This window comes from Hyla sarda, chromosome 3 (assembly GCF_029499605.1).
Source record: "Hyla sarda isolate aHylSar1 chromosome 3, aHylSar1.hap1, whole genome shotgun sequence".
NCBI classification, from domain to species: Eukaryota; Metazoa; Chordata; class Amphibia; order Anura; family Hylidae; genus Hyla; species Hyla sarda.
This window is the reverse complement of record NC_079191.1, coordinates 91596530-91621988: the sequence shown is the minus strand read 5'-3', so window position 1 is coordinate 91621988 and position 25459 is coordinate 91596530. Positions and strand designations below refer to the sequence as shown.

The 25459-nt window shown below is 46.1% G+C and overlaps 1 protein-coding gene and 1 long non-coding RNA gene across 13 annotated transcripts in view; one reads left to right on the top strand and one right to left on the bottom strand.

Moving 5' to 3' along the window:
* The window catches only part of LOC130361515 (uncharacterized), a 124732-nt gene extending 107234 nt beyond the window's left edge, over positions 1–17498 (bottom strand). The window contains exon 1 of one of the 3 annotated variants that reach the window (XR_008891036.1): positions 17442–17498. This is a non-coding gene — a long non-coding RNA (uncharacterized LOC130361515). Of the gene's footprint in view, positions 1–9239; positions 9434–17441 lie in introns of those variants that run through there. The other 2 variants (XR_008891038.1, XR_008891035.1) reach the window with 2 other exon arrangements.
* ARHGEF4 (Rho guanine nucleotide exchange factor 4) overlaps positions 1–25459 on the top strand; it is a 212776-nt gene that overhangs the window by 133595 nt on the left and 53722 nt on the right. For 7 of the 10 annotated variants that reach the window (XR_008891034.1, XM_056564586.1, XM_056564585.1 and 4 more), the window contains one exon: positions 21854–21984. Coding sequence is in view for 9 of the 10 variants with exons in the window: in XM_056564586.1 (XP_056420561.1) it covers positions 21854–21984 (131 nt within the window). In the remaining variant the exon portion in view is untranslated. Of the gene's footprint in view, positions 1–9439; positions 9557–16494; positions 16726–17501; positions 17598–21853; positions 21985–25459 lie in introns of those variants that run through there. The other 3 variants (XM_056564591.1, XM_056564590.1, XM_056564593.1) reach the window with 3 other exon arrangements.

Sequence of the window (25459 nt, the reverse complement as noted above, 5' to 3'; positions counted from 1 at the left end):
ATGTGACACTTTAGAAAGCTGGGATTGTTGGCATTGTTGGAAATATTTACAAAATGTTATAATGTTGTCAGGCGCCGAGAATGACTTGTTGTCCTGTTACATTCTCGAGCGTTCTTGGCTCAATCACTGTCTTAGTCACAGAAGTATTTGACTCTGCACATTTGGGCTAGATTCACACCCAGTAGATTGGTCAGGATGTTTAGACAAAACTAGGAGTGGGTGCAAATCTCTCGAACGCGCAAATCTTTGATTCTAAACCCAGTCAAAATACTGGCCGAAATACTGAACCCAGTCATAAAGGGGTATTCCAGGCAAAAACATTTTATCCCCTATCCAAAGGATAGGGAATAAGATGTCTGAGACCCCCTGCTGAGACCACTGCTGAGACCCCCCGCGATCTCCCTGCAGCACCCGTATTCTATGCGGGGACTGCTTTCTAGTTTCAGAAACCTCCGGGTTTCCGTGACTGGGGACAAGACGTCACGCCACATCCCCTCCATTCATGTCTATGGGAGGGGGTGTGATGACCGTCACGCCCCCTCCCCTAGACATGAATGGAGGGGGCGTGGCGTGACGTCACACCCCCAGTGCCGGAAACCCAGAGGTTTCGAAACTGGAGATTCAGCAGCTGCATATAATGCGGGTGCTGCAGGGAGATCGCGGGGGGTCTCAGCAGCGGGCTCTCCCGCAATCAGATACCTTATCCCCTATCCTTTGGATAGGGGATAAAATGTTTTTGCCCGGAATACCCCTTTAATCTTTAAACCGGTTTCATTCTAATAACTATGATTTTGGTAAATTTTTCTAAAATATGTAATTCTCCCTTTATATACGGTACATTTCATATTCAATGTAAACGAAGAGAACTGTTTACTGAAACGTCATTCTTATTACGACTTAATGTACATGGATTATGGATCTGTTTTGTATCGGTCTGTAAACTGTATACTGTACAAATACAAACAGGGACAAACCAAGGTTCTAATGTGGTAAATTATGTCAGGTTCCATCACATGTTGTATTCTGGAGTAATTTTTTTTAACAGAAAGTAATGGGATGAAAGTGATGCCCTATGGAGACACCATATTGGGGCACAGAGTCTAGTTATACAGACTGTAATATAGAATCATAGCGACTCCATGTGTATTGGTCAATTGCTTTTCATAGGGAAAATAAATAAAGAAACCTGGTTTTAAATCGATTTGGTGCTGGATTGTTAAAGTGTACCTGTCGTTAATAAAAGAAAACTTTTGATATAACGTAGATAATACTATTATATGTATATTTGTAATATACATTGATTAAAAAATGTGTATATTTTTTGGGTGAAAAAATGCTGTCCTTGCAGCTATTGCCTGTGTGTCTCTATGGGGAGTCCAAATACAGGAAGAGAGGGCAGGACAAGCAGGACTCTGTACATGCTCCTGGCTTGTCATAATCCTGCTGTGTGAGCCAGGAGCATGTCACAGAGCCTTAGTGCACAGAGACCTGCTTGCCCTCAGTGTACAGAGCCTTGCTTGTCCTCAGCGCACAGAGCCCTGCTTGTCCTCAGTGCACAAAGCCCTGCTTGTCCTCAGTGCACAGAGCCCTGCTTGTCCTCAGTGCACAGAGCCCTGCTTGTCCTCAGTGTACAGAGCCCTGCTTGTCCTCAGTGTACAGAGCCCTGCTTGTCCTCAGTGTACAGAGCCCTGCTTATCCTCACTGCACTGAGCCCTGCTCGTCCTCAGTGTACAGAGCCCTGCTTGTCCTCAGTGCACAGAGCCCTGCTTGTCCTCAGTGTACAGAGCCCTGCTTGTCCTCACGGTATAGAGCTCTGCTTGTCCTCACGGTATAGAGCCCTGCTTGTCTTCAGTGTACAGAGCCCTGCTTGTCTTCAGTCTACAGAGCCCTGCTTGTCCACAGTCTACAGAGCCCTGCTTGTCCTCAGTGTGCAGAGCCCTGCTTATCCTCACTGCACTGAGCCCTGCTCGTCCTCAGTGTACAGAGCCCTGCTTGTCCTCAGTGCACAGAGCCCTTCTTGTCCTTAGTGCACAGAGCCCTGCTTGTCCTTACGGTATAGAGCCCTGCTTGTCCTCATGGTATAGAGCCCTGCTTGTCCTCACGGTATAGAGCCCTGCTTGTCCTCAGTGTACAGAGCCCTGCTTGTCCTCAGTGTACAGAGCCCTGCTTGTCCTCAGTGTACAGAGCCCTGCTTGTCCTCAGTGTATAGAGCCCTGCTTGTCCTCAGTGTACAGAGCCCTGCTTATCCTCACTGCACTGAGCCCTGCTCGTCCTCAGTGTACAGAGCCCTGCTTGTCCTCAGTGCACAGAGCCCTTCTTGTCCTCAGTGTACAGAGCCCTGCTTGTCCTTACGGTATAGAGCCCTGCTTGTCCTCACGGTATAGAGCCCTGCTTGTCCTCACGGTATAGAGCCCTGCTTGTCCTCAGTGTATAGAGCCCTGCTTGTCCTCAGTGTATAGAGCCCTGCTTGTCCTCAGTGTACAGAGCCCTGCTTGTCCTTAGTGTACAGAGCCCTGCTTGTCCTCAGTGCACAGAGCCCTGCTTGTCCTCAGTGCACAGAGCCCTGCTTGTCCTCACTGCACAGAGCCCTGCTTGTCCTCAATGCACAGAGCCCTGCTTGTCCTAAGTGTACAGAGTCCTGCTTGTCCTCAGTGTACAGAGCCCTGCTTGTCCTCAGTGTACAGAGCCCTGCTTGTCCTCAGTGTACAGAGCCCTGCTTGTCCTCAGTGTACAGAGCCCTGCTTGTACTTAGTGCACAGAGCCCTGCTTGTCCTCAATGTACAGAGCCCTGCTTGTCCTCAGTGTACAGAGACCTGCTTGTCCTGAGTGTACAGAACCCTGCTTGTCATCAGTGTACAGAGACCTGCTTGTCCTTAGTGCACAGAGCCCTTCTTGTCCACAGTGTACAGAGACCTGCTTGTCCTCAGTGTACAGAGACCTGCTTGTCCTCAGTGTACAGAGCCCTGCTTGTCCTCAGTGTACAGAGCCCTGCTTGTCCTCAGTGTACAGAGCCCTGCTTGTCCTGAGTGTACAGAACCCTGCTTGTCATCAGTGTACAGAGCCCTGCTTGTCCTCAGTGTACAGAGCCCTGCTTGTCCTGAGTGTACAGAACCCTGCTTGTCATCAGTGTACAGAGCCCTGCTTGTCCTCAGTGTACAGAACTCTGCTTGTCTTCAGTGTTCAGAGCCCTGCTTGTCAACCCCACGCTTCCTCTATTTGGACTTCTCACAGACACACAGTCAATAGCTGTAGGGACAAAAATATACACATTTTTTTAACCATTGTAAACAAATATACATATAATGGTATTAACTACATTATATAAAAAGATTTTGTTAAAAACAGGTACACTTTTACGTGTATAGTTTATATCTGGCTTCCAATAATTATGAGCTGCTGAAGTTGAGTTGTTCTTTTCTGTCTCACAACAGTGCTCTCTGCTGACATCTCTGCTTGTCTCAGGAACTGCAAAGAGTAGAAGAGGTTTGCTATAGGGATTTGCTTCTATTCTGGACAGTTCCCGAGACACGTGTCATCAGAGATACAGAAAAGAATAACTTAACTTCAGCAGCTCATAAGTACTGAAAGGAGTAAAAAAAAAAATATATAGCAGTAATTCACAAATCTGTTTAACTTTCTGGAGCCAGTTGATCCATATATATATAAGTTTTTTTTACCAGGTTGCACAATTTGTGAAGTGTCCTGTTTGCAGAAAGGGGGGGGGGGGATTACAAACTTAGATCAGCATTTCCCAACCAGAGGCTGTCCGGGCATGCTGGGAGTTGTAGTTTTGCAACAGCTGGAGGCACCCTGGTTGGGAAACACTGGCTTAGATGAACTCAAATCTAAAAATTAGAATGATAGGGATTTGTTTGGTATCTGTTCTGAATCCTTTCTTCATGTCTTACATGCATGCACTATGGCTGCTTTTTCCATGTAAAGGTGTGATAGAGTGTTTCCTTTTATTATTATATAGGTATAGGTATTATACAGTTACTTTTATTACACTGTTTGTGTTTTACTACTGCAAAGGCCCAACAGAGAGCAATATTGGCAAGGTGGCATAATAGTGTAGGTACCATGTGACTTCAGTGTGGAGATAGTCTGTGGTAAACTCTTCTATTCACACATCAATTATGAGGGAGATTTATCAAAACCTGTGTAGAGAAAAAGCAGTGCAGTGTCCCATAGCAACCAATCAGATCTCTTCTTTCATTTTGCACAGGCCTTATCAAAAAATGAAAGAAGTGATCTGATTGGTTGCTATGGGCAACTACACTGCTTTTCCTCTACACAGGTTTTGATACATTTCCCCCTATGTCTTTCCTGGAAATGTCTAGGAGACTCTCTAAAGGGTTTTCTCTAGAGCCCAACATACTTATCTAGCTCCTTCGTGTGATTTCTTCTGCTCCTGGACACCATTGCAGACATTATTAGGACATGTTCTATGTAATAATTTTTCCCCGCTTCATAATCTCCCTTTTCTCATTCGTTGTTAAGTATGAAGTAAATTCCTAGTGCCAGTCTAGTTAGCATATAGGCCGACATTTATCATTGCCTTTAGAATTTTTTTTTGTGTCTAGAAAAAGCACAAAAAAGGCGGAAGCAGGGTTTATTTGCGCCTTTTTTGCGCCTTTTGTTTAACACATTTGAGATGTCCCAGTACGGGATATAGTCCCGAACAATACTTAGGCCCTGTCAGGTTGAGCCCCTCTGTGTCCTAGGGGCTCTCCTGCAGTGTCTCCCCCATAGTGTTATCTGTATTATGTATAATGGACCTTTGAGGACCTTTGAGTTAGTCACATGATAATGTGGTCACATGGTAAAGTCACATGTTTGTTACCCAGAGAGTACCAGCTAACCAGGTGACCTGCAGCTTGACCTATAGGCTCCTTGCTCAGCCCCCCTTTATAAGAGGGGGAGGTTCTACAATCTCTCTCTTCCACCACACTTTGTGCTGAGGTCAAGTCCAGTCCAGACATCTCAGAGCCAGTGTCCACACATCTGGAGGCCTCAAGTCTAAATTACAGACACAAGCCAGTAAGTCAAGTCATCTCTGTCTAATGTCACTATCTTCAGTCAAGTCTATTATAGACAGCGTGGCTGCTTTAAAGTCTGTCCAAGTCACTGCAGGTCCCAGCAAGCTGCAAGGTCCCCTCCGTGTTACTGGTCACCTCTCTGGGATCCTGGCCTAGCTGTAAAGACTGTACCATCTGTCTACCTCAGTAAAGCTACCGTTAACCCTGACCTGGCCTTGGACTCTTATTTGCCCTGCCTAACTAGGTAGCGGTGCTACCATTCGGGTGGTTATCGGGAAAACCACGCCCTTGCGTCATGAATATTTAGGGGTTAATACCATCTGCCCCTGGGCTATAACATCTGCCCCATACACCTCACCTTCATACCCCGTGGCTCACCACACATTTCTGCTGATTATGAGTTGTAATCCACTGATTTTGGCAATACACGTGATATGGAAGGGTTTTATGAACTGCACCTTTTTGTGAAAAGGTGCAAAAAAGGCGCAAAGCCACTGAAAAGTCTCTAAAACTACACCAGCCCTGACTTAGCTTAGCTTTTTGGTGAAGAGAGAAATTTCTGAAAATGTTACCTGCACAAAATGTATCAAATGCTCTGTGACCATTTAATAAATGTGGCGCTCCTACACATCACCAGCACACAAAAAAAGGGGTAGAAAAATGCTTCACTTACACCTACAATAATAAATGCTTCACTTACACCTACAATGATAAATTCCGGCCATGGCCTTTTGCACATTTTCGCTAAACCAATGTCCTGACTAAATAACTATAGCAAAGGAACATAAAAAAGAGAAGTATTCCTAATGTCATTTCAGAGAGGAAAGTTGTAGCCCGGGAGTATTATTCGTGATGCCAGTGTGTCTGCCAGGTATTAATGTGAGATTTCTTGTAGCGTGTCATGTTTTGACATTATTGGGTCAGCGGCGGTAGATGGAAGTGAGGAATGAAGGCTCCTATTAGAGTATGTACGCTGTGGAGATGTCTGTGTGAGGCGGAATTATCAAATGATAGAAAATATGCAGCCGCGGTGCTGTGTATTGTGATGAGATCTGGAGTATACACTCTGCAGTGTGTGCTTACAATACATGCTAATGGGGGCTCCCACATTCCCAGCTTGGTATGGAGGCCACTTGTGTATTGTCCTTTTGTCACAGGCTCTATAATGGGCACATTGATTTCCCATCACTGAAGGCTGCATAAATACGTCTCATTTGGTGCCTTTTGCATGACCTTTTTCTTCAAGTGCCTGTTTACATACACTTAGATCTCATTTTCACATTTACTACAGCCGGAAGACATCAGATCTGCTTTCTGTTCCAAAAGAATAATGAGCATAGTCCAGATATCCTAGAGCAGCGCCCCCTCCTGTAATGTGCTGAGGGCTGACAGTGACAATGTCATGTGATATAATACTACTAAGGCTGCATTCACACCACGTTTTTCAATACAGTTCCCGTATCAGTTTTTTGTTGAAAAACGGATTCCTCAAAATCGGACTAAACTGTATGAAAACGTGAGTACAAATTTTAACCCGTATACAGTTAAAAACCGTATACGGTTTAAAAAATGATGTCCGGTTGCATCCGTTTTTTAAGGAAAAAAAGTATAAGTTTTTAACTTTTCACTCCCTTATGGATAAAGTTTCACTTGTTTGATTGAAATTCCAAGAAAAAAAACCTGTGCAAAATCAAAAACTGTACAGTGAAAACCGGATGGAACCGTGCGCACATATAGTTCTGTACGGTTCCCATTGACTCCCATGTTAAAAAAAAACAAATGTACACGTTTTAATACAGTTTTTCACCCGGACCAAAAACCGTGGTAGGCTACGGTTTTGGGTACGGGAAAAAAACTGACAAAACCTTGCAGGATGCAAAACGGACACAACCTGATGCATCGTTTGGCATATGTTTTCAATGGAGAGTCAATGCCTACGGTTTTCAATACGGTTCTGTACGGTTTTTACATAGAAAACGTATACGGGAACTGTATTGCAAAAACGTGGTGTAGACATGTCATTGAAAACCGTATGCCAAACGTAGCATCCGGTTGTGTACGTTTTGCACCATTTATGGTTTTATCTGTTTTTTCCCGTACACAAAATCGTATTCTACTACGGTTTTATGTCTGGGTGAAAAACCGGATACAAGCCGTATAAATATATATATATATATTTTTTTTTATGGTAATCAATGGGAACTGTACAGAACCGTATGTGCGTACGGTTCCATCTGGTTTGCACAATGCGGTTTTGAAGTTTGCACATGCACAGTGCACGCCGAAAGTTCTTTCCACAAATAGAACAAGAAGAACTTTATTTAATTAAGGACAAACACAAAACCGTATACGTTTTTTTTTTTTTTAAATCTTACTAAAACCGTATGCAACCGAACATCCGTTTTCAAACCGAATAAGGTTTAAAACCCTGCAGATGTATATACGGTTGTACACAGTTGTATACGGTTCGGTCCGGTTTTGAGACATACGTTTTTTTTTTTACAAAAAAACTGATACGGGAACCGTATTGCAAAAACAAGATGTGAATGCAGCCTAAGGCAGTGTTTTCCAACCGGGGTGCCTCCGGCTGTTGCAAAACTACAACTCCCAGCATGCCCGGACAGCGGCTGTCTGGGCATGCTGGGAGTTGTAGGTTTGCAACAGCTGGAGGCACCCTGCTTGGGAAAGACTGTACTAAGGTATATGACACTTGCTTGGTCTATACTGCTACCTATGCGACTCTTCTCATTTATATAAAAATATGATACAGTATATAGGACCACATAGAAATAGTTGGTTCTAATATTTATAAGAAATATTTGCAGTTAGGACAAACATGTGCAATGCATGCTGGACTACATACGTCACTCTGTTTCTGCAGCAAACAAGTAAAACCTGAGTTGTTTGGCAGCCGCTTAGCTCCACACATTGTTCAGGTTCAGTTCTTCTGCATGTTCACACGCTGCAGATTTTCTGCAACGAATTTTAAATACATTGATCTGTTCTGCTTTTTTGAACTACAGCAGATCCACAGCGTGTGAACATGAGCTAAAGGTGATGAGTAGAGATGAGCGAATTGGTTCTGCATAAATTGGATTCAGTCCATATTTCAGAAAAAGATTGGATTTCTTGGAATCCATCTTGTTGTAAATCATTTCAGGTTTGTTTCCCCACTGCTCCTGTACACTTAGTGGCCCAGAGATAAGTGCCGATACTGTATGGATCGCAGCTTCTATTCACTACATTCGCTATGCCAGGAGTACAGTGTACTGTACAGGAGCAGGGACTCCTGCCGTTGATAGGAGTCCTTGCTCCTGCATATACTTTGCATGGGCAATTGCAGGATTTGACGAATCAGACCTGAAATGAATCTTGGTTTATTTGCTCATCTCTAGTCGTGGGTGATAGCCGACAGCAGAATGATTAATTGATTGCTGTCTAAGTATATAGCTAGCTTAGAGACAAAGTGGTGTCTAGGGATGAGCTGCTTGATGGCTGACAAATGTGGCAATGATACCGCTTCTAGGTTGATGTGCAAATAAGTGATGGCTGATTTAAAATATGGTATTTCACATTATTGTGTATTTAGTGTCCATGTTAGTTCCATCTTGTTCTAGGGAACTTATATTAAGCTACTGTTAAGTAATCAGCATCTATGTTTCCGACTCCATTGACCTCAGTTGGAAAGCCAATAGAACAATATTAGAACTTATTAGAATTTCCTTCCCTAAAATTGTTCCTTTCCCAGATACCCGGCAGATGAATAGTAGAGATGTGATATAGCAAGCTGGTTGACCATGCAAGCCGTGCTATGTGCTGTTCTTTTACTGTGTAAATTCACCAACAAGTAGTGCATCAGATTTTTATACACGCTTGCTTCAATTTTGTGCAATTCTATACACGGGGAGAGTATAGAATATAAATGTATTGCTCACCCTGGGTGGTTGTGTGGGTACATACACAACAATGCAAAGAAGCATGTGTGGTAGATCGTCTGCTGCCCTCCGGGATGATATAGCAAAAGGACCCGGTTCTCGGCGCTGAACGACCAGATAGGTTGGTAAATTCAAGGTAAGTTTATTGACCAGAATGCAACGCGTTTCGCTGCGCATGCGCAGCTCCTTCACGGGGCCCTGGTTACCTACACATCCTCAGAGCAGAACAGCCACCACATTTCTTTACAAACACTCAGCCATTTACCTCCCGCAGTGAAGTCTCGCCTCACTTATGTTTGTCCAGGAAGGTGGAGATGTATAAGTATCTAGGAAGCCATATAGGACATTGCATGGTGGGTCCCAGCAGTCGGACCCCCGCGATCAGACACACGATAAGTGTATAAAAAGTTCAGTTCCTTGGTTTACCCCTGAAACTTCTGGTTCCTGCGCAGCCGATGTAGGAGGCTAGCGAGGTGAGCTCCCGCTCCTGCCCGACTGTTACCAGCTGCCTACTGGCTCCGTGCCGCCTCTCCGGTGCCCCGACAGTCCTTGGTGCCTCCTCAAGCTCCCGGGCATGGACCGGTATGTTCAGCGCAGCGGCCAGTCTGCCTCACCACCGCCCGTGCTTCCAGCGCAACCACCATGCGGCCCCAGCAATACGGCAGCGGCTGGAAGTACCCAGCAGCGCCGGGACCCCAGCCACTGCCACCACTGTCCTTCTCTATGCAGCAGATGGACATGGAAGTCCACCTGTCTGCTGACAGCTCATCCCAGCCTGTCACCTCAGATACTGGGCCCCACAGCCTCTCAGACCCTGCTTAACCCTGCACCTACTGAGCCTTTGGTGCATATTGATTATCAAAAATTAGCCGCAGAAGTGGCGCTCAGAATAACCCCTAATGTCCAGCATATAGTGGAGGAAGTCCTTAAAGCAATATTACAGAATTTGCAGTTGAAGGTGAAGGAAAATACTGGGGGTCTCACTGAGGTGGAACAGAGGGTGTCTCATATTGAGGATGGAGACGTCCTTACAGGAAGGCACCTGAAAGCTACAGAACTTGAACTGGCCAGAGTAAATTACAAGCTTGAGGACCTGGAAAACAACAATTTGCACATTGTGGTTGTTAAAGAGTCAATCACCTCCCCTGACTTACAGCACTTTTGTGAATGGGACCTACCCAAGAACCTTGGACTCTCTTACCCTTGCCGAGTGGAACAGGCCCGCAGAATCGGTCCGCCGCCTCCTGCCTCCTTGCCAGATGCACCTGCAGCCCTAGCCCATCGTCCTCGCCAGGTCATAATGAAGCTACTGAAGAATAGGGTGGAAATTCTACAGGCTTAGGGTATGTTCACACTACGGAGTGTGAACGGAATCTCCGCTCGCAGAATTCCGTGAGCGGAGATTCAGCCTGGCAGCCAATGGCGGAGGTAGGACCACGCGGCACTGCGCTGTCACCATTGATGGCTATGCAGTACTCGCGGACTTCCGCGCAAAGAATGAACATGTTCTTTCTTTGCGCGGAACAATTTCAGCAGCGGAATTGTCCGCCGCTGAAATTCTGCAGTGTGAACGGGCTTTTACAAACTCGGCTTTTACAAAATTCATTTGGGCGAGTTAAAGACCTAGAATAGCCCTTTCTAAACTCATGCTGGATAAACAGGATGGGGGTCTGAACTTCCCAAATTTAAGAGGTTATAACTTATCCTGCCTATTTTGGTTTGTGGTGGACTGGATCCATGGTACCTCCTTCTATGCCGTCCATGACCTGGAAACGGCTTTGGCTGAACCCTGGAATCTCTCGGCTCTTCTTCACACTTCCTACTCTAAATTACCACCCTTGGTGAAGTGATCTGCACTATTGAGAGACACTGTGGCGACATGGAAGGAGGTTTGCAAACTATTCCAACTCCCTTTTCTGGTTTCTAAACACCACCCCTAGACAAATCATCTATAACTCCTGACAGGTGTTCCTTCTCAGGTATACACAGTATGAGCAGCCAAGGGACTGACCATGGCTAGATATTTTATTGATAAACCTAATAAATGTTGGCTCTCTCCGGCGTCCCTGTGTTCCACATTTGATCTACTGCCCTCCCATATGTTCCCTCTGAACCAATTATACTCCTTTTTTAGTACTAATCTGAGAAATCTCGATAATGAATCACAGGATCATGGGTGTCACGATTCGGCAGGCTGGAGGTGGATCCTCTGTGCCAGAGAGGGATTGGCGTGGACCGTGTCGGTGGACCGGTTCTAAGTTGCTACTGGTATTCACCAGAGCCCGCCGCAAAGCGGGATGGTCTTACAGCGGCGGTAGCAACCAGGTCGTATCCACTGGCAATGGCTCAACCTCTCTGACTGCTGAGATAAGCGCGGTACAAGGGAGTAGACAAGAGCAAGGTCAGACGTAGCAAAAGGTCGGGGCAGGCGGCTAGGTTCGTAGTCAATGGTGAAATAGCAGGAGGTCAGGAACACAGTATGGGTAACACAGTAAAAGCTTTCTCAAGGCACAAGGCAACAAGATCCGGCAAGGAAGTGCAGAGGAAGTGAGGTTATATGGGCAAGGAACAGGTGCAAGCTAATCAGGGTGATTGGGCCAGGCACCATCATTGGTGCACTGGCCCTTTAAATCTCAGAGAGCTGGCGCGCGCGCGCCCTAGAGAGCAGAGCCGCGCGCGCCAGAGCATGACAGCCGGGGACCGGGACAGGTAAGTGACTTGGGATGTGATTCGCGGGCGGGCGCGTCCCGCTATGCGAATCGCATCCCCGCCGGCAATGTCAGTGCAGCGCTCATGGTCAGCGGGTGTGACCGGGGCGCTGCAGGGAGAGAAACGCTGCGAGCGCTTCGGGGAGGAGCAGGGACCCGGAGCGCTCGGCGTAACAGTACCCCCCCCCCCCCCTTAGGTCTCCCCCTCTTTTTGTCAGGATGTCGCTCCACACAGGACGAGGACATCGGGAGCGACTGTAGAGTCTCCCTCCAGGGGACAGCGAAGTCCTGGGTATGCCCATGCACGGCAGACAGTCCAGAAGGAGTGGGAATGGGGAGGGGGGGCAGAGGGTGAGGCTTGGCACGGGGCAGAGTGTCACCAGGACGGGGGCTATGAGGAGGCACGGCACAGTCCTGATAAGCCTTTGGGAGATCAGGCACAGGAGGAGACACTGAGGCTCGACAGGTGGGGCTGGGAGCAGAAGTGAGGCATTTCTTGAGGCAAGCAGGACCCCAATTCTTGATCTCCCCGGTGGTCCAGTCAAGGGTGGGAGAATGATGCTGGAGCCATGGCAGACCGAGGAGGACTTCAGAGGTGCAGCCGGGCAAAACCAAAAATTCAATCTTCTCGAGATGTGGTCCAATGTTCATCAGCAGGGGCACTGTGCGATAATGCACAGTGCAGTGCAACTTGACTCCGTTGACTGAAGAAATGTAGAGCGGCTTGATGAGACGGGTCACCGGGATGCAGTACCTATCAAGCAAAGAGGCCAGAATAAAATTTCCAGAAGAAACAGAGTCCAAGACGGCCACGGCAGAGAAGGAGGAGTTGGCAGAAGGAGAAATCTGTACTGGCACAGTGAGACATGGAGAAGCAGACTCCGTACCCAGAGACGCCAGGCCCACGTGAGCAGGTTGCGTGCGTGCATTTTCCAGACGTGGAGGACGAATAGGGCAATCCACCAAGAAATGTTCGGTACTAGCGCAGTACAGACATAGATTTTTATCCCTACGGCGAGACCTCTCTTCAAGAGTCAGGCGAGACCGATCTACTTGCATAGGCTCCTCGGCGGGAGGCACAGGGGTAGATTGCAAGGGATACCGTGAGAGAGGTGCCCAGGGATTAAGGTCTTTTTCCTGGTGGAGTTCCTGGTGTCTTTCCAAAAAACGCATGTCAATGCGGGTGGCCAAATGGATAAGTTCATGCAGGTTGGCAGGGATCTCTCGTGCGGCCAGCACATCTTTGATGTTACTGGATAGGCCTTTTTTAAAGGTCGCGAGGGGGGCCTCGTTGTTCCAAGATAATTCGGAAGCGAGAGTACGAAATCAGATGGCGTACTCGCCTACTGAAGAATTACCCTGGACCAGGTTCAGCAGGGCAGTCTCGGCAGAAGAAGCTCGGGCTGGTTCCTCGAAGACACTGCGAACCTCAGAGAAGAAGGAGTGTACAGTGGCGGTGACAGGGTCATCGCAATCCCAGAGCGGTGTGGCCCAAGACAAAGCCTTCCCAGACAGGAGACTGACCACGAAAGCCACCTTCGACCGTTCTGTAGGAAATTGGTCCGACAACATCTCCAAATGTAGGGAACATTGTGACAGAAAACCACGGCAGAGTCTAGAGTCCCCATCAAATTTGTCCGGCAGGGACAAGCGGAGGTTAGGAGCAGCCACTCGCTGCGGAGGAGGTGCAGGAGCTGGCGGAGGAGATGATAGCTGCTGTTGCAGTTGCTGTAGCTGCGACTGAAATTGCTGTACCATGGTGGACACTTGCGACAGCTGGTGACTTAGATGGGCGATCTGTCAGGATTGCTGGGCGACCACCGTGGTGAGGTCAGCAACAACTGGCAGGGGAACCTCAGCGGGATCCATGGCCGGATCTACTGTCACGATTCGGCAGGCTGGAGGTGGATCCTCTGTGCCAGAGAGGGATTGGCGTGGACCATGTCGGTGGACCGGTTCTAAGTTGCTACTGGTATTCACCAGAGCCCGCCGCAAAGCGGGATGGTCTTACAGCGGCGGTAGCAACCAGGTCGTATCCACTGGCAATGGCTCAACCTCTCTGACTGCTGAGATAAGCGCGGTACAAGGGAGTAGACAAGAGCAAGGTCAGACGTAGCAGAAGGTCGGGGCAGGCGGCTAGGTTCGTAGTCAATGGTGAAATAGCAGGAGGTCAGGAACACAGTATGGGTAACACAGTAAAAGCTTTCACAAGGCAACAAGATCCGGCAAGGAAGTGCAGAGGAAGTGAGGTTATATGGGCAAGGAACAGGTGCAAGCTAATCAGGGTGATTGGGCCAGGCACCATCATTGGTGCACTGGCCCTTTAAATCTCAGAGAGCTGGCGCGCGCGCGCCCTAGAGAGCGGAGCCGCGCGTGCCAGAGCATGACAGCCGGGGACCGGGACAGGTAAGTGACTTGGGATGCGATTCGCGGGCGGGCGCGTCCCGCTATGCGAATCGCATCCCCGCCGGCAATGTCAGTGCAGCGCTCCCGGTTAGCGGATCTGACCGGGGCGCTGCAGGGAGAGAAACGCCGCGAGCGCTTCGGGGAGGAGCAGGGACCCGGAGCGCTCGGCGTAACAATGGGCTAGACTATCTAATAGGTTCTGGGCACCGTAAGCTCTAAATTTCCACCATTTCCTCCACCATCAAGAGAGTCCTTCTGAAAGTTGACCCTGCTACCCTCTTCGCCTCGTGCCCCACCTGGGTGCCGGGTGATGATATCTGACTGTGTGTTACGGGGATGGAATATGATACGCAGGTGTATCATAAATATGAGGTGGAGGGAAACTTACTGGCCCATAAGGCCCTTAATGGCTTTAATATTCTCCCATCCCCAGATTTCCCTGACGGAATCACTGCCAGCCCTAAATGTTCCACCCCCCTGACTAATCTATGACACGGTGTGTGGACTTGCTCTCATACTGCTGCTTATTGGCAACTGATCTTGACATATGTTAAGGACACGTGAGGTGTGACCTTACCATTTACCCAAGGGCTCTGCTCTTTCACCAATTCCGACCACCAGAACCAGACCAGCAGACTCCCTCTAAAGTTCCCCAAATGGTAAATATTGTCCTTTTAGTAGCCTTACGTTGTATCTTTGCCTCCTGGCTCATGCCCTCTACCCCTACCTTGCCTATGTTGATAACACAGCTTAAAAAACGTTGTGGGATACACAGAATTGACTCAGAAAGACAAAAGACCACTTACACCGAGAAGTTCTTTGATAAATGGAAGGTGTTTATTCTCATTACACTGACAGTGAAATCGCTGATTAAATGAGGCCCTTTAGTTCCTCTGAATGGTACTGTCAGGAGGCGATAGGGAACACACTGAGAACTTTACAATTACCACCGTAGTTCCATATGTGATCACCAGTAGCTCTCCCTCCGTCAATTATTGTCTTCAACATATACATCGATTTGTTTTGCCTTTTTTAGTTATCTGAATTGTACAGTATTACCTCAAAAGTATATGCCTGATCTCCTGGAACACACATCGCTGTATATTACCTGTATGACTGTACTCATGTTTCTATTTTTATATGCTATGTGTGGAAAAAATTTTCAATAAAAAGTGTTAAAAAAAAACCAACATACTAAAAGCTCATTTGGCTTCCTATAAACATGGTCCTGGTGTGTGAGAGTTAGGATGTGTTCCCATGTTCAGGTTTTTGATGCCCCTTTTGAAGCCAAAGCCAGGAATGGAGCATAAACCTTGAGGACATGTACCGTATATACTCGAGTATAAGCCAACCTGAATATAAGCCGAGGCCCCTAATTTCACCCCAAAAAACCCAGGAAAAGTTATTGACTCGACTATAAGCCTAGGGTGGGAAATACATCATCCCCCCATGTCATCATCCCCCCCCTGTCATCATCCAGACCCCGTCATTAACACCCCCTCATCATTCCCCCTTCATCATCACCACCTGTCAATCCCTTCATCAGTGGTCTTCAACCTGCGGACCTCCAGATGTTGCAAAACTACAACTCCCAGCATGCCCAGAGTGGAGAAGAGGCCTCCCGGTGAAAATGGACAGCCCGGAACGACTAACCCTCCCCACCGGAGGGTCCCTGCAGCATAAATGGCCCGGACCAGCTCACCCTTCCTTCCCACCGAGGGGAGGTGAATAGAAAACTAAAGGGGTCTGGATGATGACGAAGGCCGCAGTGGTCTACAACCTGCGGACCTCCAGATGTTTCAAAACTACAACTCCCAGCATGCCCCGACAGCCGATGGCTGTCCGGGCATGCTGGGAGTTGCAGTTTTGAAACATCTGGAGGTCCGCAGGTTGAAGACCACTTGACAGGCGGAGTATTCACTCAAGTATAAGCCGAGGGGGGCGTTTTCAGCACGAAAAACCGTGCTGAAAAACTCGGCTTATACTCGAGTATTTACGGTATTAAGTAAAGACTAAACTTTTTTTTAAATCCATTCTTGGTTTTGACTTAAAAAAATGCATAAAAAAACTGAATATAGGTATACACTCTCGGGAGAATTTAATAGTAAGCTTCCATTAGGGACATGAACTGATTTCTATACAGCGCTGCAGAATATGTTGGTGTTAAATAAAGAGCAGAAAATAAAAGAAATTCAGCCATTCAGTGGAAGCATGCTTTATGTTTGCAGAAGGTTTTTTTTTATACAGCGTGGGCCGCAATAGTAATTTACATTGTGCAGCGTTCTACCTACAGCTTAGGAAATTAGTTCGGGGAAGAGGATATTTGACCACAGGGGAGGCCTTTATTTGGAACAAATTGGACTCTCTCAGAATCAATTCTCCTCGGAGGAAGCTTCCCGCATCGCCGCGCTTTGTTCCTGCGCTTTAATTACCATTTTGTAAGTGTAATGACTGAAAGAACCTAAAGCTCCAGACAATCCATGTATCACACACCTGCGAACACGTCCACATAATCCTCGTGCGTTGTTCCTGTAAGGGGGGGCGAGGGAGAGATGGAGACGTATAAGAAGGCTAGCGATGGAAGGAAACGCATGGATCCGGCCAGTCCTAAACATAGCGATCATTTGCCTTAGACAGGTAATGCTGGAGGATTAAACCAATTGACGGTCACCATGGTTACAATCTCCCCAGATACAATTGTTAACACAATCGTGTATAATCTGCTATTATGTGCCACGCTGAACCTTGTTTGTCGCATTTCATAAATGCTAGTTGCATTTTCTGCTCTTGTACATATTTTATTGCTCTAATTTATTACTATAGGGATAGACAAGTGTATTATCACTTGTACTGACTAATAGAGTTATCACAGCTTTACATTGCATCTGACTGGACAGGTTTCTTGAGCTGAAGCACAATGGGGGAGATTTATCAAAACCTGTGCAAAGGAAAGGTTGTCCAGTTGCCCATGGCAACCAATCAGATTGCTTCTTTCATTTTTAACAAGGCCTCTGCAAAATGAAAGAAGGGATCTGATTGGTTGCCATGGGCAACTGGACAACCTTTCCTTTGCACAGGTTTTGATAAATCTCCCCCAATGTACATTTATTCAGGGATAGAAACACAGAGCTAATTCATTCCAAAAACAGCACCACTTCTGTCCTCAGGATGTGTGTGGTATTACAACTTGGCTCCATTCACCCATTTAGCTCAATGGAACTGAGCTGCAATACCACACACAACCTTAGGACAAGGGTGATGCTGTTTTTGGAAGAAATTTGCACCGCGTTTCTATCCCTGGATAACCCCTTTAAGAAAATGACAATGATATATTTAAACCCCATTATGCCAACCTCTGTGCCAGGGTGTCTTATTGTTCTCTCCTCGCTATGAGCAGTGCCTCCCAAATCTTGTTGTGAGCTCTGTAGGAAAGCAGGGGGGTCTTCTTCCTCTTCTGCCAGTGGTCAACTGTGGAAATCCTACCTAAGCTGAGTACACACTCACAAGAAGTAAGAACAAATTCTTTTTAGGGGGTTGGGTGAAGACGGGTTATATACAGTGGTCCCTCAAGTTACAATATGAATTGGTTCCAGGACGACCATTGTATGTTGAAACCATTGTATGTTGAGACCAGAACTCTATGGAAACCTGGTAATTGGTTCTGAAGCCACCAAAATGTCATCCAAAAATAAGAAAAAAAGTGAGGATTAAAGAAAAATAAGTAGATAACTAATACAGATAAAGCAAATTCTTACATATAAAAGTAAGAAAGAGCTGCTGGGAGCTGTAAATCATTGTCTATGTCAGTGTTTCCAAACCAGGGTGCCTCCAGCTGTTGCAAAACTACAACTCCCAGCATGCCCGGACAGCCGTTGGCTGTCCGAGCATGTTGGGAGTTGTAGTTTTGCAACAGCTGGAGGCACCCTGGTTGGGAAACAATGGTTTATGTAGAGGACAGGAGCTTCTTCAGGGTCCTATACAGTACACACAGTGTCCCAAATGGAGCCGCCCTTACTTGGTGTCCAAAGGAGCAGCTAACCCTGGCACAGGTAAGGAGTAGTACAGAACTTGTAGTTCCTCCCTGTACTGTGGGGGGCGCTACCAGACAGCCAGTCAGTGCATGCACTTCAGTAATACAGGTGTTTTACCAGTAAAATGCCCATTCTGATTGGTCAATTCTTCCAGTTGTGACACATTTCACAGATCTGGACTGTCTGTACATTGTATATTGAGTCTGGTTTCAAGTTACAATGGTCCAGAAAAGACAATTGTATGTTGAAACTATTGTATGTTGAGGCCATTGTAAGTTGAGGGATCACTGTACATATAGGGTATTGTGCAACACATATCATAGCACAGTGCAACAAAAGTACGTAGGACTACACCCCTATTGGTAAGGAATGGGCCATACACCAGTCCTGCTGGGGTAACAATATGCAAAAGGCCCCCAGATACAACATATAGATGCAAAACTATTTTTACCACACACATAACTGTGACCCACAGTTATCATAAAAACTCCATTGTTTCAAGTGACAGATAATACCTCACCATCTAAATAACTGCAGAGGATACACCATTAAAGGGGACTTCCCATCTCAGCTTCTTATCCATAGGATAGGGGATAACAAGCTAATCAGTGGGGGTCCGCTGGAACCCCCACCGATTCTTAGAATGAGTATGTGATGTGTACAGCATTGGACGCTAGGCTCACGCAGATGGCTAGGGACGCAGTTAATGTATAGTATAGTTAGTGCCAACCTGAACAGGATTTATTGAAGGAAGGAAATGGCTGTATGTTAATTCTGATGTAAAAATAAAGACAGGAGAAGCCCTGCTTAAAGGGTACCTCTCATCAAAAAAACTTTTGATATATTATAGATTAATGTATGCAGAATAACTTTACAATTGCATGTTATTAAAAAATATCCTTCTTTCTATTTAATTTTCCACTTTGAAGAAATGACCACTAGGGGTCTCCCTACCAGTCCTGGCAGCAAGCATTTCAGACTCATGCTGGAGTCCTAAACACTACGAGCTGCCAGTCTGCTTTGTTCACAAAGGAGAACACTCAGAGCTGCCAGCCTGCTTTGTTCACAGCCTGTTTGGCTGTGAACAAAGCAGGCTGGCAGCTCTGAGTGTTTAGGACTCCAGCATGAGTCAGAAATGCTTGCTGACAGGACTGATCGGGAAAAATACAATAGAAAGAAGCATATTTTTCATTAACATGCTATTGGAAAGTTATTCAACATTCATTAATCTAAAATATATCAAAAGTTTATTTGATGAGAGGTACCCTTTAAACTATACTTCTATGTCAATATGTCTGACTGCTGCTGGAGACGCACTGCTGTCTCCATGTGTGTTGCTGTGTCCACAATAAACCACTAGCATACGAGTATTGGCTGCGCTGGACATCTTTTCTTCATTTTATTGGATTGCAACCAGCTTTGTTCGGGCTGAGTCTGTGCGCGGCTGGCGGATATTGGAGGGGTGAGCTGGATTTACTCTACGTGTGCAAATATGTCTGACTGTCGTTTTCCATTATTTGCCTGGCTCTACAAAGCTAATCTCCCACAATACTAAAAAGTAGGACAGCTGGTCCTAGTAACTCTGGCGTTACATAGTGATGAACAGACGGGGCCATATTCGAATTTGCGATATTTCGCAAATATATGGACAAATATTCGTCCTATGTTGGCGAAATTCGCATATCAGCTATGTTTGGGTTTTTTTCCATGCGAAAGGAAAAAAACGAACATTCGTCATTACAAATATATCACTATATTCAAAATATTCGGAAAATTGCGAATTGCTGATATTCGCGGTAAAATATTTGCAATTTAGAATATTTGCGCTCAACACTAATGTTACACTGGGAAAGCGCTTAGGTAATGCAGCATTCTGGTGCAAGGGGAGTAGAAGGCAGGAATTAGCCCCAACACAATAAAGAATCTAGCAGAACAAATCCTATAGACTCTTGTTTATTAAAGTTTTAATAATAGTAAATAATAACAATAATAAAACCATATCCACATGGTACAGACAGGCTTGGATCAGGTCTACAGTCAAAGTCCTGATGAACCATTACTCCGGGTCATCCATGCAGACAAAGACTCAAGTGAGAACTGGTTTTGTAGGAGACAGGACTCTTCTCTGGGAATAAGTAGGGTTCTATGGATGACTCTTGAAACTTTACATGGTTTGCAAGGTAATGCTGCTCCAGGATTACCGTATTTTTCGCCCTATAGGACGCTCCGGCATATAAGACGCACCCAATTTTAAATTAGGAAAATCTAGAATACAATGTAAAGTATAGGTCACAGTGATCTTCAACCAGCGGACCTCCAGATGTTGCAAAACTACAACTCCCGGCATGCCAGGAGTTGTAGTTTTGCAACATCTGGAGGTCCGCAGGTTGAAGACCACTGGTATAGGAGGTAATACTCATGTGTCCCCGCCGCTCCGGACCCGTCACCGCTCGTCAGCGCTGCCCTGGATGTCGCCCTCCATCGCTGTCCCCTGGGTGTCCCCGTTGCTCCGGAACGTCTCTGCTGCCCGGTATCCTCGCTCTCCGTCGATGCCATCACGTCGATACGCACGCCGCTCCTATTGGATGACGGGGCGGCGTGCGCGACGTGATGACGATGAAGGAAAGCGCCGGCCATGCAGGGGATACCGGCACGGAGCAGACACCGAGGAGGCAGGTAAGGTCCCTCCCGGTGCAGCCGGGTTAGTGTCACTTTCACTTCAGATGCGGCGGTCAGCTTTGATCGCCGCATCTGAAGGGTTAATACAGGGCATCACCACGATCGGTGATGTCCTGTATTAGCCGCGGGTCCCGGCCGTTGATGGACCACCGCGATAGGTGTGTTTTTGCCGTATAAGACGCACCAACTCCTCCCCCCCCCCCCCCCCCCCCCCAGTTTTGGGGAAGAAAAAGTACGTCTTATATAGCGAAAAATACGGTATATGGTGGGCATTCAGGCCTCTCCCCGTGTCAGTTGCCTGTGTCCCATATGGTGGATATACAGCCTCCTTCTCTCCCTTCCCTCTCCTTCCCTAATATTTTAGCATAGTGAATGCTTTGCCAGCAGTGTTATAGGTACAAATACCATGCTGGGTATCCTAAAGACACAAGGCAATGACAAAGCAGGCTACCCACAAACATTACAGGTTGGGCTGATAATCACCAGTACAACTAACGTGCTGTCAACAATTGTAACATTGTAAGGTGATTTTAGGTAAGAAAACAATGTTCTCTTTAATTTTCTTATATTTTTGTTACATCTTTGTGATACAGAGAATCAAATCCTGGGAAGAGTTAAAAAACACAAAAAACAAGAAAAATATTCATTTTAACCCTTTTACGCAGCATATACAAAATAAGAATTGCAATGAACATGAGTATTACTGTATATGCAATTGAAGGATTGCATATATAAGTCCCTATTTGGTAATAATTCATATACTGTTTTTTTTTATTAGGTGTAAAAAAAAAATCAAGTAAAAACACAAAAATCACAATTCTAACAATAATAAAGGTTTTATTATGTATAAAACATGGTGCATTGTTTAGCTAATGAAAGAATTTCTCATAATAGAATGATTTTATACAGTTTACAATGTCTCCAAATGTGCAAATGTCATTCATCTGTTTTCACATTATTACCTTTTATAATTATTATTATACTTTCAGCAAAGTATGTGGCACGTCTCTGATTTAGTTCCAGTTTACACTAAATATATCTATCTATCCTTCCAGTTATTACAGATGGCTCCCTTGACAGACCATCTCTCACTGATGACATGGGAAGTGATGAGGACATGTACGATGACCTGCATGTATCCAGTCATCGCTATGGAGGAGGAGGAGAACAGCTAGCCATAAATGAGGTACCTCAAGCCTATTACTATGCTGCTGAAATAGTTATCGAACATCATTTTTCAATCCCCTTTCACATAATGGAAGTCTACTTTTGGCAGCCACGGGGAGTTAGACAGATAGTTGTACGTGACTCAGGGTGATTAGATGTATCACTTCGTGGTGCCAGGGCTCCGTTAACCTACACGGTTCAAGGACACCCCCAGCAATTCCAGCTGCAGCATGACAAGCTGTGTATATTTGCCAAGATTACCATAGGTCCCCTAAGACCAATGGACCAATAGCAGATGCCTTGCATGAAGGTGTAGCAGTGTGTGTTTTGTAGTGGAACCTGTGTCTGTAACTCTCAAACTGGGCTATCAGGGGAGCTCTATGTTTGGATTAACATAGCACCCAGTTGGGTTGTGAAAGAAATTCACACAAAGTAAATAACATTTAGACAACTGTGATTCCCTCTGGCGACCTACAAACATCTTGACAGAAACCGGGCAGTGATGTAACACAATATTTTTGACATACTCTTTTTCTTACACCTGGGAGTGAGAGGCCCATAAAAACAAAGGTGAACCTTTTCCTGATCCAGGCATACCAATACGGCCATTGATGGCTGCTACGACCAGCCCATAAGTTTATTGAACCTCCTAAACACACCCGGAATGAGAGTGGAAGTGGTTCTGGGTAGGGATCGACCGATTATCGGTTTGGCCGATATTATCGGCCGATATTCACGATTTTGGACGTTGTCGGTATCGGCAATTACCTTGCTGATAATCCGATAATGCCCCGCATCCCCGCACCGCCCCCCCCCCCAACACCGCACCGAAGGCCAGAGACCGCCGCTGCCTCATTGCCTCCCCCATCCCCGGTTTTATAATTACCTGTTCCCGGGGTCCACGCTACTTTGGGCTCCTGCGGCGTCCTGCATTACGCTGTGCGCTGCGCAATGAAGAGTGATGTCCTCAACACAACGTCACCGCGCACAGTGACAGCTCAGGACGCCGCCGGAGCCAGAAGTAGCGCGGACCCCGGGAACAGGTAATTATGAAACCGGGGATGGGGAAGCAATGGGGCAGTGGCGGTGGTTGGACTAAGGACCAGCAGGGGGAGAGAAGCGAGCGGCGGTGGTCTCTGGCCAGAGGATGGGGGGGGGGGGGGGTTGGACTCAGGAGGACCCCAGGACAGGCAGGGGAAGAGAAGCGGTTGGCGGTGGCGGTCTCTGGCCCCGCAAAAGCCGCTGCAGTTCATTGATTTAAAGCGCCCGTTTTAAATGAATGATCTGCAGCCACTTCTTCGAGGAAATAGCCGATAACTTATACCGGAATATCGGTATAAGTTATCGGCTATCGGCCTGAAAGGCCACAGATTATCGGTATCGGCCCTAAAAAAAAAACTATATCGATCGATCCCTAGTTCTGGGGCTATGAAAGATACAGTTGTTCTTATAGCACTGTACAGTAGAGCAGCACACGGGGAGAAGCGTCTTACTGTAAAAATGAGGTTCAGCAAGTGCTGATTTTAGAACTGAGATGTTGTGCTATGTCTGTAGTTTTCTATTTATGTTTATAATAGAAAGGGATAAAAACAGAAGAATCAGTTCTTGGTGTGTTTTATATTGGTGTGTTTTAACCTTCAAGTCCCATACATTTAAAGGGGTGTTCCAGCCAAATACATCTTATCCCCTATCCAACATCACGTCTCCAGTCCAGGAAACAAAGAGGTTTCTGAGACTGGAGAAGCAGCCCTGCATAGAATGTGGGTGCTGCATGGAGATAGTGGGGGGTCCCAGCGGCGTGCCCCCTGCAATCAGACATCTAATCCACCATTCTTTGGATTTGGCCAGAATACCCCTTTAATTAGCTGCATCCATGCATAACACATCTACATCACCTGCTAAAGAAGACTATGGCAGATCCACTTTATAACCATTTATATAAAAATGTGACCACAATATCTTTTTTATATCTTTTTCACAATTTTCTGTGTTGCAGTAATGGTAAATTTGTTTTATGTTTTACCTGTTTTTGTACATCCTTGTACTGATGATGACTTACAAGGCTGCATGCTTATTATAATAAATAGATGTCAGACGAAGTATAAATGATAGCACTCACCACGTCAATGTGCAAAAGGAATCTTCAAATATTTATTCAAGGGTCTTCATTCATGGAGGGAGCCAAAGTGCAGGGCGGCAGGGTGGTGGAGGCAGGGGAAGAAGACTGAACTCTAGGGCGACATCGCCCCGGCGTTCAGTCTTCTTCCCCTGCCTCCACCACCCTGCCGCCCCGCCCTACAAGACAGCTGTGCTGGAGATCTTTTCTTTATGTATTACATTCTAATAAATAGCCCTGTACTCAAAGGTGAATGTCTGCCAGGATTTTGGTTCTTCTTTATTATACTTGCTCTTGTCTTATCTTATGTATATTATTATACTTTTATCATATTGCAGTGTCCCACTGAATTATTATTATTATTTTTTATTTTTATTTTTTTCTGTAAGAAGGAAATGTTTGTTGCTGGATATTTTCTGATGTTTTATGGTATTTCTGCATAATAATTTTGCTGGACTGTTTTCACGTAACTGCATTGTGTAATGCTGCCCCCTACTGTTGCACTCTGTAACTTATGATTGTGCTGGCTATGGGTAAGAGAGCCCTTTTACTTGCATTAGTATATTACATTAGATTGAGCAATATTCCAGATAGTGGGTGGGGCCCTTCTCTAACTCCGCCTCCATGTCCTCAGAGAGAGGAGAAACTAATGGACACTAGTTGAGGAAGGGAAAGCATCCCTTAAAGAGGACCTAAATAAAATAATTATAGTTTACTCTGGTTAAATAGCACAGGGTCCCCCTGATCACACACCTTTTTACATTTTCCTGAAATATCCTTCTGTTCCTGAGATATGAGGGTTTATAATCTGTCTGACAATTCACGGAATCAGTCAGATGGGTGTGAACTTAATTTTAATAATGGGAGTGGCTATCAGGTGATGGGTGGCAGACAGGGGGTGTGTATTGGGCATACATTCTACAACATTTCCCCCCGACTGTATAATCCCACCCATCACCTGATATTCACTCAGGTGGGGCCACACGTTGCATATTTTGCTGTATATTTGCTGCTACGTATTTTCCTACCTATTGACTTCAATGGGTAGGAAAATATGCCGCAGCAAATACACAGCAAAATACGGCATGCGTGACTGTACCCTAATAGTAAAATTAAGTTCACACCCATCTGACTGATTCCCTGAATTGTAGACAAACTATAAACTCTCACATCTCTAGAATAGAAGAAACCGTAAAAAGGTGTGTGATCAGGTAACCCTAAGCTATTTAATGATATTGCTATCTAATATTTTAAAGGGGTACTCCGGCCCTGAGACATCTTATCCTCTATCCAAAGGATAGGGGATAAGATGTCTCATCACAGGGGTTCCGCCGCTGGGGCCCCCCGAGATCTAGTATTCGCCACCCACCTGTTTGAG